The 16,699-nt window shown below is 42.6% G+C and overlaps 2 protein-coding genes across 2 annotated transcripts; one reads left to right on the forward strand and one right to left on the reverse strand.

Annotated features, from left to right (window-relative positions):
• Positions 1–495: 495 nt before the first annotated feature.
• Positions 496–5,056, forward strand: LOC136442601 (pancreatic triacylglycerol lipase-like). The gene is made up of 9 exons (XM_066439546.1): positions 496–559; positions 1,681–1,864; positions 2,266–2,479; positions 2,618–2,738; positions 2,956–3,072; positions 3,373–3,499; positions 3,751–4,085; positions 4,267–4,390; positions 4,709–5,056. Exons 1-9 carry the CDS (start codon positions 496–498, stop codon positions 4,959–4,961), a joined length of 1,539 nt encoding a protein of 512 aa, XP_066295643.1. The 3' UTR covers positions 4,962–5,056.
• A 269-nt stretch (positions 5,057–5,325) lies between these two features.
• On the reverse strand, positions 5,326–11,333 carry LOC136441854 (dipeptidyl peptidase 2-like). The gene is made up of 11 exons (XM_066438389.1): positions 11,125–11,333; positions 10,636–10,775; positions 9,362–9,534; positions 9,099–9,234; positions 8,811–8,898; positions 8,139–8,305; positions 7,895–7,955; positions 7,474–7,595; positions 6,951–7,107; positions 6,274–6,409; positions 5,326–5,881 (listed from the first exon to the last, which is right to left on the reverse strand). The coding sequence occupies exons 1-11, from the start codon at positions 11,303–11,305 to the stop codon at positions 5,764–5,766; spliced, it is 1,479 nt and encodes a 492-aa protein (XP_066294486.1). The 5' UTR covers positions 11,306–11,333; the 3' UTR covers positions 5,326–5,763.
• Between the last annotated feature and the right edge of the window lie 5,366 nt (positions 11,334–16,699).

Genomic DNA, 16,699 nt, shown 5'->3' on the forward strand with positions numbered 1-16,699 from the left:
ATTGATGTGGAGTCTTGCCTTATCTAATTACATTTGTACATAGTGCAGATGTGCAAGTTTTGGAGTGTTTGGGAACAAAACTATGTACTTTAAGGTGCACCAAGATAATTTAGCAACGTTATCTAATCTAAATTAGTAGCGATTCGTTATGTTTTCTGACCTTTTACCCCTTTGTGGTCGCAAGACCAATACGGTTAATTCAGAATTCCACCGCTCACAGGAAAGCAAGACGTCTCTACACCCCTCCCATTTTTCGCATCGCGCGCTCGTAAAGTTTCAAACCCGCACGATTTACAGAAAACAGACACAGCAAACTGGAAATCGCTCCGAGGACACCACCTGCAGGTTATGCTTAATGGTACAGCCTGGCTTTCCAAAACAGCTCAAGAGATCCTTGAGGAAAGAGTCAACATGGCTCTTTTTGCAACAACATGTCATCGGGTTTTCTCACGGCTGCTCGGGTGACGTCGGAGCCGGTCGGTTAGAACAGACAAGATGTCACACGTCGCTGTTTTCACCTGGTGTGCTCTGACGGTTCTGTTCAGCGCACAGGCAAGAGGTAAGGATCTTATTCTAGGGTTAAGACTACACTTTGCGCCTGTTGTTTATGTAGGTATTTAGACTTCTGTTTTGTGTTGTCCTGATGTGAGAAACTAATGTTCTGACATTTAAACCTCAGTGGACATAAAGCACTCTTAACAAGATACAAACAGACGTTTAAAGTAGGTGTCCGCTCTGGGTCAAGGTGATAAAGGAAGCGTACGCGGAGACGTTAAAGTTATAGTAGGTCAAGCCACTTTTCCATCGTAAAGCAATCACGCTGCATGTCATAAAACTGTGTTACGTTACATAAGCATGCATGCTGTGTGTTTTTTTAAACTTTAGCACAGGCCTAAGTTTGGGTTTCTCTTGTTACCTGATTTCTGTTCAGATATAGGGGTAAGGAGCATGAGCACTCGCTGTATTTGTTTCACAACCTTTTAAGAGGAACTAACTTTTCGGTGCAGGTAACACCACTCAATCCCTCGATGTTATCAACACAATAATCTACTAAGTGTACAGATACGTATTACGGGCCAACGTATTCATCAACATATGTCACAGAGTTCACCCAGTGACTTGAAATAAAAAGACCCAGGGATAAGAATAGCATCCATTCAGTTCTTAATTCAGATCGAGTGAAAACACGGAGTCTGTTTTGCGTTGTTGCCTAACGGAGTCACGTAGGATGTGAGCGGTGCCGTTCGGAGTGAAGTGAACCAAAGCCGCGAAGTGCGCACACTTTTGGCGTCTAAAGTAACAGCTTCAGCCTTCATGGGATTCTCGCGTGAGAACTCTGCCGAGATTTCAATTTGCTGTTGATAACCTTAGCTCCAGGTAATAGATGGCAGGTTGTGTCTCGTTAAGGTGAGGTCATGGACCTATAGAATCAGTGTCAAACTTGTTAGATAAATATCTTGCGTACCCTACCGACATAGCGTGAAGTTGCAGAATATAACAGATTAAAAGAAGAATGTTAAGATTACGCTAGATACTTTAAATTGATTCCAAAACACATCTTCCACAACAATGTTGTTTTACTGATTTTCTGTCGGTCGCTTGATGTGATGTTGTATTCATAACCACTATGCTTTTCTTGGATACTTCTCCCAAGTTTCTGATAGCCCCTTTTATCCTCAGGTGAGACAGTTTGTTACCCTGAGCTGGACTGTTTCTCAACTGGAGGGGGTTTCGTGGACAGACTTCCGGCGGAACCAGTCACCATCAACACACATTTCCTTCTCTTCACAAGAAACAGTCTGTATGGCGAGCAGTTCCTCAGACATAACGCTCCAACGGGACTCTTGCATTCACACTTTAACAGGTACAAGATTGTGCGTACACACTTATATATACGTATACACGGGTTACTTTTGCATAGATACATATTTTCCTGACAGTTGTGTGTCGTTTTCCGTGTACATATGTAGGTATATGTCCAGGTATCAAGATACAGGTTTAAGATTAGTTTTGGATAGAAACATTTTTAAATTCATCCAAATCATCTTAGTCTGTATAACGCAAACTCCAGCTGTCCGGGGATTTCTGTCCCCTCCCCGCGGCTATGCGTTACAGGGCGGCAAGCCGTTACAGGAGCTTGATTGAGTTCAGGCTAAAATCATCTTATCAGACGTGTACAGTTGTCAAGCTACATTTTAGGGGGAGAAAAAAGCCGCATCTGGGAACTTCATTTTCTTAAAGACTTTCTTTGTTTTCCCTCTTTAGTTCAAAGGACACAAAATTCCTGGTACACGGCTACATGGACGACAGAACAGAGGAATGGTTGGTCATGACCACGGACGCCATCTTGGCTCGTGATGACGTAAATGTCGTCATAGTGGACTGGGGTGGAGGTGCCATGGAGCTGGACTACTCACAAGTCGCCGCGAACGCCCGTGTGGTCGGGGCGGAGCTGGCAAGATTTATATCTTTTCTTAAAGTAAGACTTTCACTTTCGTAAATCAAAATTGTAGGTAATCTCACAAAACGATCGAGGTTCCTGTTTATGTACTTGTGTAAGTCTCGAGACTTTAAATTTCGTGTATTTTAGACTTTTTTCTGTGTTTTTTCATTGAAGGAAGAGGTTGACGTGAGTGGCCGTTCTATTCACATCGTTGGTCACAGTTTGGGTGCTCATATTGCGGGATATGCCGGGCAGAGACTGGCAACTACTGGCTCCAAGATCGGGAGAATCACAGGTCAGATTTACATCGTCAAATTTCTTTTTGTACACAAGTTTTCCTACTCCAGCTTCAACCCTCCAAATATACAACATAAGATTATAGAAAGTGGGGTTTTCTAATATCTTGCTCAAATGTATGCGTAAGAGAGTTTTTTCGTGTTTCAAAGCATCATTTTACAGTTGAACATATTTAAGAAAATTGTTTAAAGTAGATATATCTCTAACTATTCCAGCTCTGGACCCAGCGGAGCCAGGCTTCCAGGGAACACCGCCCCACGTCCGCCTGGACCCGAGCGACGCCATGTTTGTGGACGCCATCCACACGGACGGGGAAGGGCAGATGGACCTGGGTACGTACGTCCTCTTGTGGCATGCTGCCAAACACTGCAGTCAAGATACATTCTATTGAAAGTATCTTTTAGTAATACAGCATTACAGATTAAATGCCGTAGTCTATGTTTGGGATACCTGGACTTGTAATATCTAGAGTGTGGAAATGTCTGTTCAATAGAACATTCCTTACTAAAAGTCCTAACTTATTTTTGATTATCTACCGTTATTACAATATAGCTGTCGCTATCACTGAAATGTCGGTAAAATTGGGGCAATATGCTAGTGTTTGTTCAAAGCTTATTCAAATATCGTTCCAGGCTTCGGGATGTCCCAGCCCGTCGGCCATTTGGATTTCTACCCGAACGGTGGAAGAGACCAGCCCGGGTGTAGCGACAACCTCCTGAACTCTATCTGGGACCATGGATTGTTCCACGGTGAGGAATTGTAACAACATTTCTTAGTACTAACGCCGGTAATACTTGTACTTGAACTCTCAAAGCATTGCCATGTTCAGTTGTTTAAACGCAGTGTTTTAGTTGGGATCATCCACAATGTCAAGAACAAGCAGTAGTTTTATAAAGATCTTACTTATCTTGCATTACAATATTTAGACATATTGAAGAGTCACAGAAAGCCAAATAGACGTTTGAAGCCCTCCTGTCTTGGCTAAAAAAGTTGTCTCATTCAATTGTGAGAGAACTGATTTTACATATTTATTTACATGAATACCAAATAGGGATGTGGCTACACCGTCTCTATATCAAATCTCTACATCTCACAGGTGGGAAAGACTTTGTGACCTGTAACCATAAGCGTGCGCACCGTCTGTTCGTGGAGTCCATCCGCTCGACCTGCCCGTGGCGCAGCTACCCGTGCGCCGGGAGGGAAGAGTTCCAGCGCGGCGACTGTCTGACGTGCGGCACCACGGGCTGCTACAAGATGGGGTACGACGCCGTCGAGAAAACGCCCCCTAGCGGAACTGAGCTGGTCAAGTTGTACCTCACGACGGAAGGCCAGTCACCGTACTGTCGTGAGTCGAGTTTCATTTTGCTTGAAGCAAGGAGGTTTTATATAAAACCTCCTTGCTTGAAGTATGTTGTATTTTTCTCAAAAAGAGATCATTGAAAATCTGTACTATTTCACCGATGCTTTTGAAATGTATAAACACATATTTTTGGATAGTGATGATACAATGTGTTCCATTTCCCCAGACGGGCACGAGTACAGAGTTGAAATAATCCTGTCAAACAACGGAATAAGAAGAAGATTCATTAATAACCTCAGCATCAGACTACGGGGCAGCCGAGGTGTTTCTCCGGAGTTAAAACTAATAAGGTATCATAGACTTTCCGATTCCCTCTTTTACATGATACTATCAGTGACGAAATGGTGTTTAAGTACAGCTACATTTTCCAATACAAGAGTGAGTTGATATTGTGCCATTTAATACTAGAAATGGTTATATTCCTTTGATTGTACCTTTACGGGTAGTTTCTTTTTAAGTGTCGTTGACTATTTACATGTATATAGCAAACATACATGTAAGTCGATCAGGTCGAGAAGTGAATTCCGGTGCCATATATTAAGAAATACTGCATTTTATGTAAACGATATCTTCGACGAGACAATTTTGAGTTGTCATCTTTTTCACAGCAGATCTGAGCCCCTGTCCCCGGGGGGTAGGTACGCGCGGGTGGTGGGTACGCCCCAGGACCCGGGGTTCCTGCACAGTGTGGACCTGCGGTGGGAGAATGACAGGATGTGGTACGTACCCTCCTCCTGGTGGGGCATGCGCACTACAGCGACGTTACAGGTGGACAGAGTCCTGGTTGACACAGCTGGGGCCCAGTCAGTCGACAGGTATGGAATTGTATTGATCAATCGTACATTGCTGTTTTATAGTTGATTCTCTTGGATACCAGAGCGCCAGAAAAATAAATTCGCATTTTAAATTGTTAACATAAATGGGTAAGCAGAGACTGTAGGCACCCAATAATATTACTAATGAATGTGACTCAAAAACTCAAGAGCGCAAGATTACTTGATTGTCTCAAATGTTTCCGATGACACACGCCGAGGAGACATTTCTCCGTTCATATGTCAAACAATCCACCTTTGTATACACTAACTATTTTGAAAAATGTTTTAAAACGTTTTTAACTCCTGTCTTAACAGGGACGAGTTCTGCGCCTATGGCAGACCGTTGGCAGCAAACCAGATTCACACTATCTACATATGCTGAGAGCGCAGAGAACAAAATACAAGATAGAGATGGTTTATAGTATCATCTTCTTCTACAGATTATCAATATGCTTGAAAATACTACGTTTTATTATGTTAAGGGTAACAGGAAAAAGAAGAAATTCAAGCTCCACGCAGAAATTATTGGATCAATGTACAGATTATGATTAATACAGATTAGGGTGTTGTTATTTAAGGGTTTGTGTTTATCTTACGATAGTGACCAATATTATAGTGTAAGCTATCATCAAACTTTCAAATAATACCTTCAGATATTCAATTAAGGTCTATGAATCCCTGTGGGGAAGCCTTGTGTTGTAACATTCAGTACCCACTAACGTTGACATTATTTTCTATTACTGTTCCATTCCTCACTATCATGCATTACATCACAACCATCAAATATACTACCCCCTCCAGTAACACTCATTATGGTAGGGTCCACATGCCTCGTCACGAACTCGCCTTTAATTCGAAGGCACTTCCCAAACCCGATTGGTGGCCTGGCTGATCCACTGGCCAATCAGAGCTTCTTCTTGTTGCCTCGCCCTGGTCACCGATGGTGGATCTGCAGGGTTTGTAGCCCTAAGAACAACAGGAAAATCAAAACGGTCAGTATTGTGCATTTGCGTCAGTTATGGGAAAAGTTGTTACGCAGTCGAAAGCTAATCAGCACCAAGGACAGCTTACTATTTATGCCTGGTGTGCGCGCGTTTCTCCCTGTACATCGGATTCGGAACCTGCCGTTTCTGTTTGAAGTATGTATGAAAATTATGAAAATTGAGGGATCAAACTCTGCCAACAGCTTGCCTTGAGTAGTACTGGTATGATATTTTCAAGACTTACGCAGTCACGTTGAAACTGTTTTGTTTGGGCTTTGTTACACATACACAATCATAACCTTGAACATGCCATAAGTAACCACGAAACACATAAGCATGAAGCACTATATTCACAACAAAGAGATATTGTCTCACCTGAGATCCAGGTGATGGGCTCCTCCTTCTATTGTTATGGCAACAAGGGAAGATGACAGGTTAGTCAGAACTCCGCCCCTCCGCCAGGGGTCAAGGTCACCGTTGGAAAAGATGATGTTGCTCGATGACAAAATATCTGTAAACAAAATATGTCAACTTATTAAATCACTGTGATTAATGCATAGAATAATACATGTAAAATCAACCGTTGGATATGTGGTTTCGAAATCTGATCCGGCATAAAAGGTAAAGGTAAAGGTAGCCCCGTGGCCTTTTGCCATAGGAGCAGCCAGCCGTTGTTACCCAGTGTGTCTAGGGCACGGTATTGGGAGACGGAGGCCATCCCACTCTTCCACCGCCTTTTACCTCCCCAACTGAAGTCAGGTACCCATTCCTACATTCATTTAGTGCCTTTTTTCCCGAGAACACAATGTCTAGCTAAGAATCAAACCCTTGACCATTCGATCTCGTGTCCGCTAGCCTAGGATACCCGGCCAGTCGACGCCACATTCGATCTGGCATAGAAGGCCCTTAATGGGGTTAAGACATCGCGATAGGAGTCTTTTTGTGAGGGTGTTTAAAACCCCATAGGAGCCCAAGGGTCGTATCAATGTCAGACACTGTGTCGTCCATACAGATACAAATAGAGCGTCAGTAGCAAAATGTAAGTGGATTACTTTTGCCCCATAACTGCACGCCCATCCATCCCGGCCTGGGTGTGACGCCGTACTTTGCCTGGCAGTACTCCTCCCGGACCTCCGCTGTGTAGTTGTCCGGTGGGAACATGTCTGTCACGTTGTTGGTGCTCTCCAGTAGACTCACTTCCGTGCATGCCTGAGGAAAACATAGCCTACTAGTTACGCTTTTCCCATTAAGATCTATATCTAGCCTCTTATCTCCGTCTCTCTAGATCTAGAAACTACCGTAGACCGACGGTAAGGGTGGAAGAAAAGCCTCTAGTTTTTCACATGTCTAAACGGTCTGCTTGAGCTATACTATTACCTAATGTCTGTCTATACATTATTGATGTATCAGAGTAATGAAGCACAGGAATGTATGTTAACGCTTAGCTTGGAAAAGTTGGATACTGGTAGGCCCCATTTAACACAACAAAATCCACTAGCCATTTATTAACGGTTAGAGTCTATAAATTGTAAACGATGTACGTATGTGATGGTGTTTAAAGCTGTATCCACACACCTGATAGTCCCATGCAGTTGAGTCATCCCCCAGACCACACCCTGTCGGGTCTGCACACGCCACGAACTCGTTAAAGATGTCGAAACACTGTAGTGTTCCGTCTGTTCCGTTATAGGCCAGTCCTACAGTGTTAATGTGGAATTAGAGAAAAGGCATAGACACAACGTCACACTTTTGTTTGGGCTATCAAGTGTAGAAAGTTATCAACTTGAGCTTAATGTTCTGATATGGTGACATAAAATCTTGATGTGTTGAAATTAAAAAGTACTGTTACTTACTCAACGGTTTGCTCTGTGTATGACACTATCTTCTTTATACTGCTAAAAAGCTCGAATCAAGCAGATTAAATGAAATGAAATAAAACTCTACTATACGTGTCATAAATCTAACTAAGTGTTTTATTTTCCCTTATTAATCCTACCTGCTGCCAGGGACATCCCCTTCAGTAGGTCACTACTGTTCAAAATCAAACCACAGGCCACCTGATAGGCAGGGAAAAGAAGTTCCGTAAAAAATACTGGTATCATTTCGAACCATTTGTTTGGTTTAAAAAAAACGCAATGTATTCCGATAGCAAACAGTTATTTCATCTACATTTATAGTTTCTTCATAAAACTAAAACATTTTGAAAACTTGAAGACACTAGCCAATGTCGGAAGCCTTACGTTGACAGGGTTGGCCGGTAGCTTGGCCTCGAACGCTGTGCGGTACGGGTAGTCCAGCATGGCCAGAGTAGTGAAGGAGTTCCGCACCCAGCCGTACAGGTGGGACAGGTCCGTCATGTTTTTCAGCGGGGAACACAGCTGAAACCGGTCCGAGATCTCCTTCAGACCTGTTCCACACAATAACACAAACATTAAGCTTTAGGGGGAAGAAATTTACTAGCTATAAGGCGGTTAGCCTAACAGAACATGCGTTCACCTTCATACAATTAGCATCCGTGATAACTGTGCTATTTGTTGAAGTGTTACACAAGGGGGCACACACAAAGCTTATCAAGATTCTTTTTTTGTCGATGAAATTCGTTGAGTGTTTTGTCAATTCGATCTGCCGCCGAGTGGTCCAGTGAGAGGGGGGGGGGGGTAGCCAGAAATAGCTTAGGTATAAATGTAAAGGAGCACACTTCACTTCTACTATTGTTGAAAAAATATATTGTATGTCTAGATCTTCTTAATTGCCACACAAGTGTGTATTTAGTCAAGCACTCACTATCTCAACTTAGTACAAAAACTAATACTGATCATGCGCACTTAATATCTTCTTTAACGGATTATACGTATGTCATAACAGGATATAGACACAAAACAGGGATGGCTTGTGAGGGCATTTTTTCCTACCTTGCTGACCCTCAGCAGCTAATCGTTCCATCTCCACAAAAGCAGACCGGACCTTCAGTGGACAGCGGGCGTCACTCTTTCTAAAGTCCTGCAGTGGAGAGACGTACAAGACGAGTATGCTTAAGAACACAAACTGTATATAAAAAAGCAACAACATATAAAGTTCGGGCGACTTGTACACAATAGTTAAGTTAAGTTTGAAAATGTACTATTTGTACAAAAATATATATGATAATGCATACAATGCCATGTTTCTAAGCGCATTTTTAAAAGTTCGAGTCTGGATACCTCGGTGACATCCTGGAAGAACTGATGCCCTTCTGTAAGACCAGCTACAAGGTAGATGGGTGCGCTGGCCGCCAGGGCTCCGGTCACCAAGTTGGGATACTTAAACCTCATGTAGGCGCTCAACATCCCTCCATAACTACGCGTAGGAATATACGAGACCATTAATTCTATGTACAAAATATTCTAAAAAGCATACAAGCGTGACAATTCATTGCAACTGAATCCAAAACTATCGAAGTTTTAAATTATCAGATCCATCTTACCTGCCACCGAAAGCGATGATAGGACACACATCCGGGGACTTGCAGTCCAGGTGGGTGAGCAGACCTGTCATGAGCCGGGCGTAGTCCGCCATGGCCTGCTCCACACTCAACAGGCCGATGTTTTCCTTGGTGAAGGAACTACCACCAAATGGCAGAGACTCTCCATAATAGCGCTATTTGATTGGAGGAGGTACGTTTTTAGACAGCATGCAGGGAGCATCTTGATATAGGGGTGTATGTATCTATACCTAGAAACAGGAGATCGGGCGAGTTGTACACGTCTTTTATTGTTTGTGACCCCTTTAGTCTATTACCCTTCCATTCTTTTATTATAACCAGGGCTCGAAGTTAACCATGTCCCTATGTCCCGGGGCCACCAAAATTTGACCTGGGACAACTCAATAATCAATTCGGGACATATTTGGGACAATCAGGGCTCCTGAGTGCCACTGTGCTCCTCCCTTGTGAAACTGTATACTGGTCCCACCCACTGTTTTTGGTGTGGTACTAGACTAAGTCTTCTCAAAATCAATCATCATTTATCACTCAGCATAGTGAAAGGAAAGCCTGTCCCAGCTAGGCTGTGGCACATGTCTGCTCCCCTGACAGGGGGTCAGCAGAGGGATGGTCACACCTCATTTCCTTGATTAAGGTTTGCCCTGCAAGATTAGAAATCAAACATTTTCGGATTTATTCTACCTCCCCAAGAGCCACCGTATCAATGAAGTCTTTAAACTCTGCAGAATTATGCTTTTTCTTTTATAACCTATTAAAATACATTATTTCAGGTTGTTAACAATATTTCTGGTTGTTAACTTTGTTGAAACTTGTGTTTACTACTGAGTGTATATACCTTTGTATGTATTATATTTTTCAAATTTCATGCAATTTTCTATTTTACAATACACAATTTTGTATATAACTAAAAAAAAACATTCTAACACAGATTGGCTTGGGCTCAGGTCCTGACTTGAGTATAGGTCCAAACCTGAACATGAACCTCTGGAACTGAATGCAGACCCGACACTAAGTTCATATCTTTGGTCCTGGTTGGGACACTTCAGGACACTTTCGGGACAGTTGAAATCCACTTTTGGGACAATGTTGGGACAGTAGGGGAAAAAGTTAATTTCGAGGCCTGATAACACACCACATGTACATACACAGAAAATATAGAAAAGAAAATGAATATGCAAGGCCAGTGCACTGCTTTATATCTACAGTAGAATAACCCTTTACGTGTAATGAGAATGTTGCAATGAAATCATATTTACATGTTCCGCGAAAACCAGCAGAGCCTTGAATTTCGCGGCCAGTTCCTTGACGAATCCGCTGGCTTCCCAGAATGCCGTGATGGGGCCCTCATTTCCGGTGTAGAAGAATATTGGACCTTTGCTCTTTTCCCAATAGGAATCTAAAACATGGCATGTGCTATAACATGTCTTCAGGCTACACAGACTATCAGTACGGAAATTAGAAAGTCAGTAGTTTTTGTTCTCGTAAGGTAGAACATGCCCGCTGAATGGTGCACCGGTGATCATGATTGCTTTTTTACAGTCTATAAATGCAAGGCAAAATCAGAGTGGACCCTCATTCTTTAAACTGAGAGTGTCCCTCCCATAAACCTTATTTGATTAGCAATTCAAAAGGTAAAGCTTCAACCACTTTTGCTGTGCACGAAAGAGCAAGATATTCATTCTGTATTGCATAACCTATAATTAATAATAAGATATTTTTATGTATTGAAATAGTTTCTGACTTACCGGAAATAAGAACCTTCTGCATGTACGTCTGCTGTCCATAGCTTGCGAAGTTGAAGTTGTCTACGTACTGTTCGAAGTATCGAACCTTGTAAGGGGTATCATCAGGCTTTGGTGTTGCAGAAGAGCAAGCGAAGGAAAGAGGAACGACTAACAGAGCATACAACAGAACACGGGCAGCCATCTTGTCATATGATGTTGTTGTGAACGGAAGTTGCTGAATGTGTGAGGTCATTGTTCTACAGATAGTTGATCATTAACCAGCTGAGGTAAAGGGAGTTTTAGCCCCTTATTTATCCCCTAACTTTTAAAGCAAAGGATTCTTTTAATTCATACCTAGAGTGGATATTGTATCCTACCACGCAAATCAAGATGATGTATTAACAATTTAACACATTCGCGTAGCTAAACACTGTGGAAGGCGCTTGAGTTAATGATCTCCAAGCAGATGTAGCAGCCCGGCTTGTTTGAGCGTATGTGGCTTGCCGCTTGGTGCATTGTACGTTTTCTGGAGGTGAGAGTAAGTGAAAACGTATCAGTAGAAAGCTCTTCCAAAAAAACGTACAAGATACCGCCAAATACGCTCAAAACAAGTCGGAATGCTACATCTGCTTGGAGATTAGAGATTTAGGTCGTAGTTTTGTGTTTGGGTGCAGCTAGTGGAGCTAGTATCTAGTAGGGCACTCTGACGAGGAATGGCAAAGTGTTGTACTTGCTATTCTATGAAATTGTGCGGTCCAAGACTGGATATGGTATTTTCATACCAACTATAGCCAATACGCTTAGATAGATCAAATCATGATATTTTTCACATACTAAGGCGTTAATAAAGACACGTAACACACGTAAATAATTCGTGATCACGTCACTTTTACTTGGTGTATTACTCCAAAAAGATCTACTATAACATTATAGAACGACTTTCCTGTATTCTAAGAATATTGTGCTAGAGTGATTGTATAGATTACGTTAAAAAGAACGCATTCCTTTTTATATCACAATGCTTGAATAGCAATTGCACGTACGTGGTGTTGCCTCGCAAATCAAAGGCATTATTTCAAACACTTAAACAACAAGGATAACTGAGTAGTCTGAGTAGTATCGCTTCCGGTGGAACCACCTAATTTTCTTTACCGTGCTTCTTCAGAATATTCATATAATCTACCACTAGGAAGAACTACAGCCACATCGTTTTGCTGATTGTCTGGGGCTATAGCGCCCCAGATACATAATTCAGCTAACATGTGTCACAGCACATACATACACGCATATCCCATACATACATACATACATACATACATACATACATACATACATCAATACATAGTCATCTAGTCACGTCTCTCTGACAGTGTGCCCTAGTTTCTTTTGGACATCGCATTTTCTTTGTCTCTTCAGACGTTTTCTAAAGCAAAAGATTGTCAAAGCTACTACCACTTATGTACAGGCTTTGGTAGAAGAAACTTTGCCATTAGTTGAATACTATAAGATACCAATACACTCTTAGCGTATGAATAAAACACCAATTCAAAAGGTGGTGACAGTTGGGTGTTACAAACCATAAAACATGAGAACAGCACAGCAGCCTATGAAATATTTACAGACTTGCGAAGGGATACAAATATTTCCTAAAAAGACAAGTCATTACAACTCTATGAACGCCGTTTCTGAATGTCCACCACACTATTCACTCTGCTAGGAAGATCCTTTAACGGTTGTATGTGGCGACGTTAGAATTGGTATTCACCGATACTTTGTATGCACCACTAGCTTGTCTTGGTGTATGAACAGGTAAGTCAGCGTTTTGCTCACGTGGTGCATCCACTTCCTCTTGACTTTGACTTTGAGGTTGGTACAGAACATTGGCCTTTGCCTCGCCATACGGGCTTATTGTGTCATCTTTATCCTCGTCATCGATCTCTGCGTACTCGTGAGGTTCACCTGAGTCATTGTACGGACTGTTGTCGTTCAACGGACGGACATTCCCGGTGTCTGAAGTGACCACTTGGTTACCCTGCTGATGAAGGTCCTGAAATCTACGGACACTGCTCCTATAGATAGATGTGATACCTGCTACCAGCATGACGACCAATACGCTAACTGTCAAACCGACTATCTGGCTGTTGCTAAATGTTCTGTAGCTGACAGTTCTATCGCCAAGTAAGATAATAACGTCGTCACTAATCAACGTTTTCGTCGATTCTGTGTGCAGTGTTTGAGATGTCTGTTCGCCAAGTTTTGTTGAGTATGATACAGTTTGCAATACTGTTGTCTCCTCTGGGAACGATATTACATTCGTAACAACTATCATTGCCAAAGAGGACCCAGAGGGCGTTGTGACATTACATTGAAGAACACCCTCTTGAAGGTCTTGTATCGTCTGGTCGTCCATCTTAAGGATGCTCGTTGTTTTCCCAACAAACTGCCCACAAGTGTCACAAGGGGTGATTCCTGTTTGGTTTTCCTTAATGTTCCAACCTTGTGGTTTGAATGATGTTTGTTGAGATATGTTGATCCGGCCAAATGTTTGACTGCTAAGACTAGTAGTTATGTACAGGTCCCTGGTAGAAAGCCGTAAGTTTTCCCCGTTTGGAAGGACCCACGTGATCTGTGGCTTGTCTTCCCAGAATGCCTCACATTTGTAGGACAGGCCACCATTTTGTACGCTTACGCGGACAACCGGGGCTGCACAAGTGAAAATGCTTGGTGGAATAAGGGAGAGAGGTTTTCCTGCAAACTGGGATGGGTAGTAGCAGACTAGATCTTTGGTAAGATCTGTTAATGGCAAAATACGATAGCCATGTCGTCTAAGCCAGTTATTAGTACATGTACACCGGAATGGATTGCCTGTCAGTCGAAGATCACCATTGTTCCCCCCATTCTTTTTCAGAGCTAGCATCACATCGTTCCAAGACATCTCCAGAGCTGTGAGTCGATTATGGCTCAAATCGAGTGTTTGGAGATCTTCGATATTACGGAGAGTATGGGGGTCGAATACAAATATACAGTTGTACTTCAAAGACAGAGTTCTAAGGAATCTAGGCCAAATGATGCCTCCACCTCCTATTGTCTGTATCCTGTTGTGATCAATATTCAATTGCCTTAAAGATAGGAGGTGTTGAAACACGCCATTTTCAATATTGCATATCTCATTGTTGCTCAGGTTTAATAGATTTAGTCCTCCTAGCCCTATGAAACAATCTCGGTTAAGAACTGACAGTCTGTTATTAGCGAGGTTAAGTGTCCGCAGACTAGGAAGTGTCACAAACGCGTTTGGTCTGATCACGGATATTTGGTTGGAGCTCAGCAATAAGTCTTTTAGATTTGTTAAGCAGCAGAATGAACGTTCCTCTATTACTGAAAGCAACGTTTCCTTGATTTGAAGTGCTTGAAGGCTACCAAAGTTCTCGAAATCATTGTTGTTCATTACATCTAACTTTCCAGGTCCAATGTGCAAATGGTGTAATCCGGTGAGATCTAACCTTCGAAGGCCTGGAAGTGAACACATGATGGTTAACGGCTACCAAGAGGACCTGGGATTATTGAAACGTAAGGATGCCCATCCAAGGCTAAGCCAGAAACTTTACTTTGATATCTAAGTGTATTTGATAGGCCAAGGGACAACTATTTCTGACATCAATTTTTGCTGGAAGAGATCTTTAAACACAGCTTGTTCTTGTTAAGGATTGTAATATTTGCTGTTGAGTAGAGCTACACTCTCTTCCAGCGAAGCTTATTTACTTTTGTGAATGAATGAATGAATGAATGGATGGATGAATAAATAATGATGAGTAATTACATTCTGCAGCTCAGTATCCCCCACAGTTGGTTTTTTACAACGTGGCAGTTCCGGATATATGTATGCTATCATTTAACAATGGAACAAACGTGTTTCGCCTACCTGATGACCAGTTCAAGGCATAAGGCGTAAGTACCAGTGTGAACAGACTCGGAGGAAGAATCTGGTCCAGGTTTTGCAAGTCCGTGTCGGCGGACACATTGCACACTGCACACGATTGTCCAGCATGGTGGATGTCCAACCCAGCACAGTTGCCACTGCTGCTGACTACACAGTTTAGCTCTGCTGAATCCGCCGGTCCGTCCAAAGATGCTCCGCTCTTTTCACAGATCGCGAATACAATGATAAACAGAGCTAGGGAAGAGAGTGGTACCTGACTTAAAACCATGTTTCTAATACGTCTTCGCGTGTGCAGCAAAATCTAAAGAATTCGACGCGTGTGGTCTGCCTGCTGGACTACGTGCCGCCTGCTGGACTACGTGCCGTCTGCCGCTTTCTTCTTTTTAACTTTCGACGTCATCACTGAGGACCACGATCTATATTCATGAACTACCGATCGACTGGCCCGTTGATCACCTTCCTCTACTTCAAACGATTCGCTTGCGGCAGCCGAGATTGCCTTGCACGCTTCTCAATCCGTTGCGATATTAGCTATATCACGCACCCGTTCTTCGTTTTAACGAAAAGTGTTGAGCAGTTGATGCTGAAACGTGTTTATAGACTAAGTTGCTTTTTGGACTTTGCCATGATACTTCGTGATATATTTTACCTCTGTAGCATAGACCATATGCCTAGCTTGTATCTGAAATGTCTCAGTTCGTGTATGTCGGCAGATCTACCTTAAACGTTCTACCATATATCAAATCATCGGCCTTTTAATCTTCCGACAACCATCTCATCCCCGATTCCTTAGAAGTAGTAAACCAGGGCTCAACACATGGATGATTAGAGTCTTACGTGTACTTTTGTTACCTTTAACGCTGGCCTAATTCTCTCATACGCCATATAATCATGTGATTTTTGTGCATCGAATATTCTCTGACATGGTATTACTACGTTGATGCATTCCCCACTTTCCCGTGCGGTAACTTCATTTGAGCAAATAAATGATTGACCTGTTTGTTTTATTTTGCCCATCATCTTTTTTCCCTTTATAATGGGAGGTCCTTTACTGCTGGTTGTATGTGGCAACGTTAGTATTGGTATTCACCGTTACTTTGTACACACCACTAGCTTGTCTTAGTGTCTGAACAGGTAAGTCAGCGTTTTGGTCACTTGTATTCACTTCCTCTTGATTTTGTGCCTGAGGCTGGTAAAGAACATTGCCCTTTGCCTCGCCGTACGGGCTTATTGTGTCATCGTTATCCTCGTCATCGATCTCTGCGTACTCGTGAGGTTCACCTGAGTCATTGATGTCGTTCGATGGACGGTTATTCGCAGCGTCCGAAGTGACCACTTGGTTACCCTGATGAAGGGGAGGGTCCTGAAACCTACGCTCACTGTGGCTGTGTCTACAGCAAGCGATGGAAGCGGCAATTATCATAACCATGAGGACACTGCATGCTACTGTGGCACTTGCTATCTGCATCATGCTTAATGTCCTGGTCGCACCTTGACTAGCCCCATTTAAGATAATGATGTAATCATCCGTCTGAGCATCAGAGGAAGATGGTAATGCTGTCGTCCCCTCTGGAGGTGATGTTACATTTGTTATAACTACCATTGCTGAAGAGATTCCGGATGCTGAGGTGACTGTGCATTGGAGTATGCCACCTTGGA

Source organism: Branchiostoma lanceolatum, chromosome 9, assembly GCF_035083965.1.
Source record: "Branchiostoma lanceolatum isolate klBraLanc5 chromosome 9, klBraLanc5.hap2, whole genome shotgun sequence".
Classification (NCBI taxonomy): domain Eukaryota; kingdom Metazoa; phylum Chordata; class Leptocardii; order Amphioxiformes; family Branchiostomatidae; genus Branchiostoma; species Branchiostoma lanceolatum.

What these genes read in the sequence shown, in the direction of transcription:
- LOC136442601 (XM_066439546.1), top strand. Translation starts at nt 496, where the DNA reads ATGTCACACGTCGCTGTTTTCACCTGGTGTGCTCTGACGGTTCTGTTC. An exon ending in TTGTTCCACGGTGAGGAATT is followed by an intron (nt 3,500 to 3,750) that starts GTAACAACATTT and finishes TTCAATTGTGAG; the next exon opens with AGAACTGATTTTACATATTT. An exon ending in CCGGAGTTAAAACTAATAAG is followed by an intron (nt 4,391 to 4,708) that starts GTATCATAGACT and finishes TCTTTTTCACAG; the next exon opens with CAGATCTGAGCCCCTGTCCC.
- LOC136441854 (XM_066438389.1), bottom strand. Translation starts at nt 11,305, where the DNA reads ATGGCTGCCCGTGTTCTGTTGTATGCTCTGTTAGTCGTTCCTCTTTCC. An exon ending in TGCTGGTTTTCGCGGAACAT is followed by an intron (nt 9,535 to 10,635) that starts GTAAATATGATT and finishes CCAATCAAATAG; the next exon opens with CGCTATTATGGAGAGTCTCT. An exon ending in TACCGGCCAACCCTGTCAAC is followed by an intron (nt 7,956 to 8,138) that starts GTAAGGCTTCCG and finishes CCTGCCTATCAG; the next exon opens with GTGGCCTGTGGTTTGATTTT.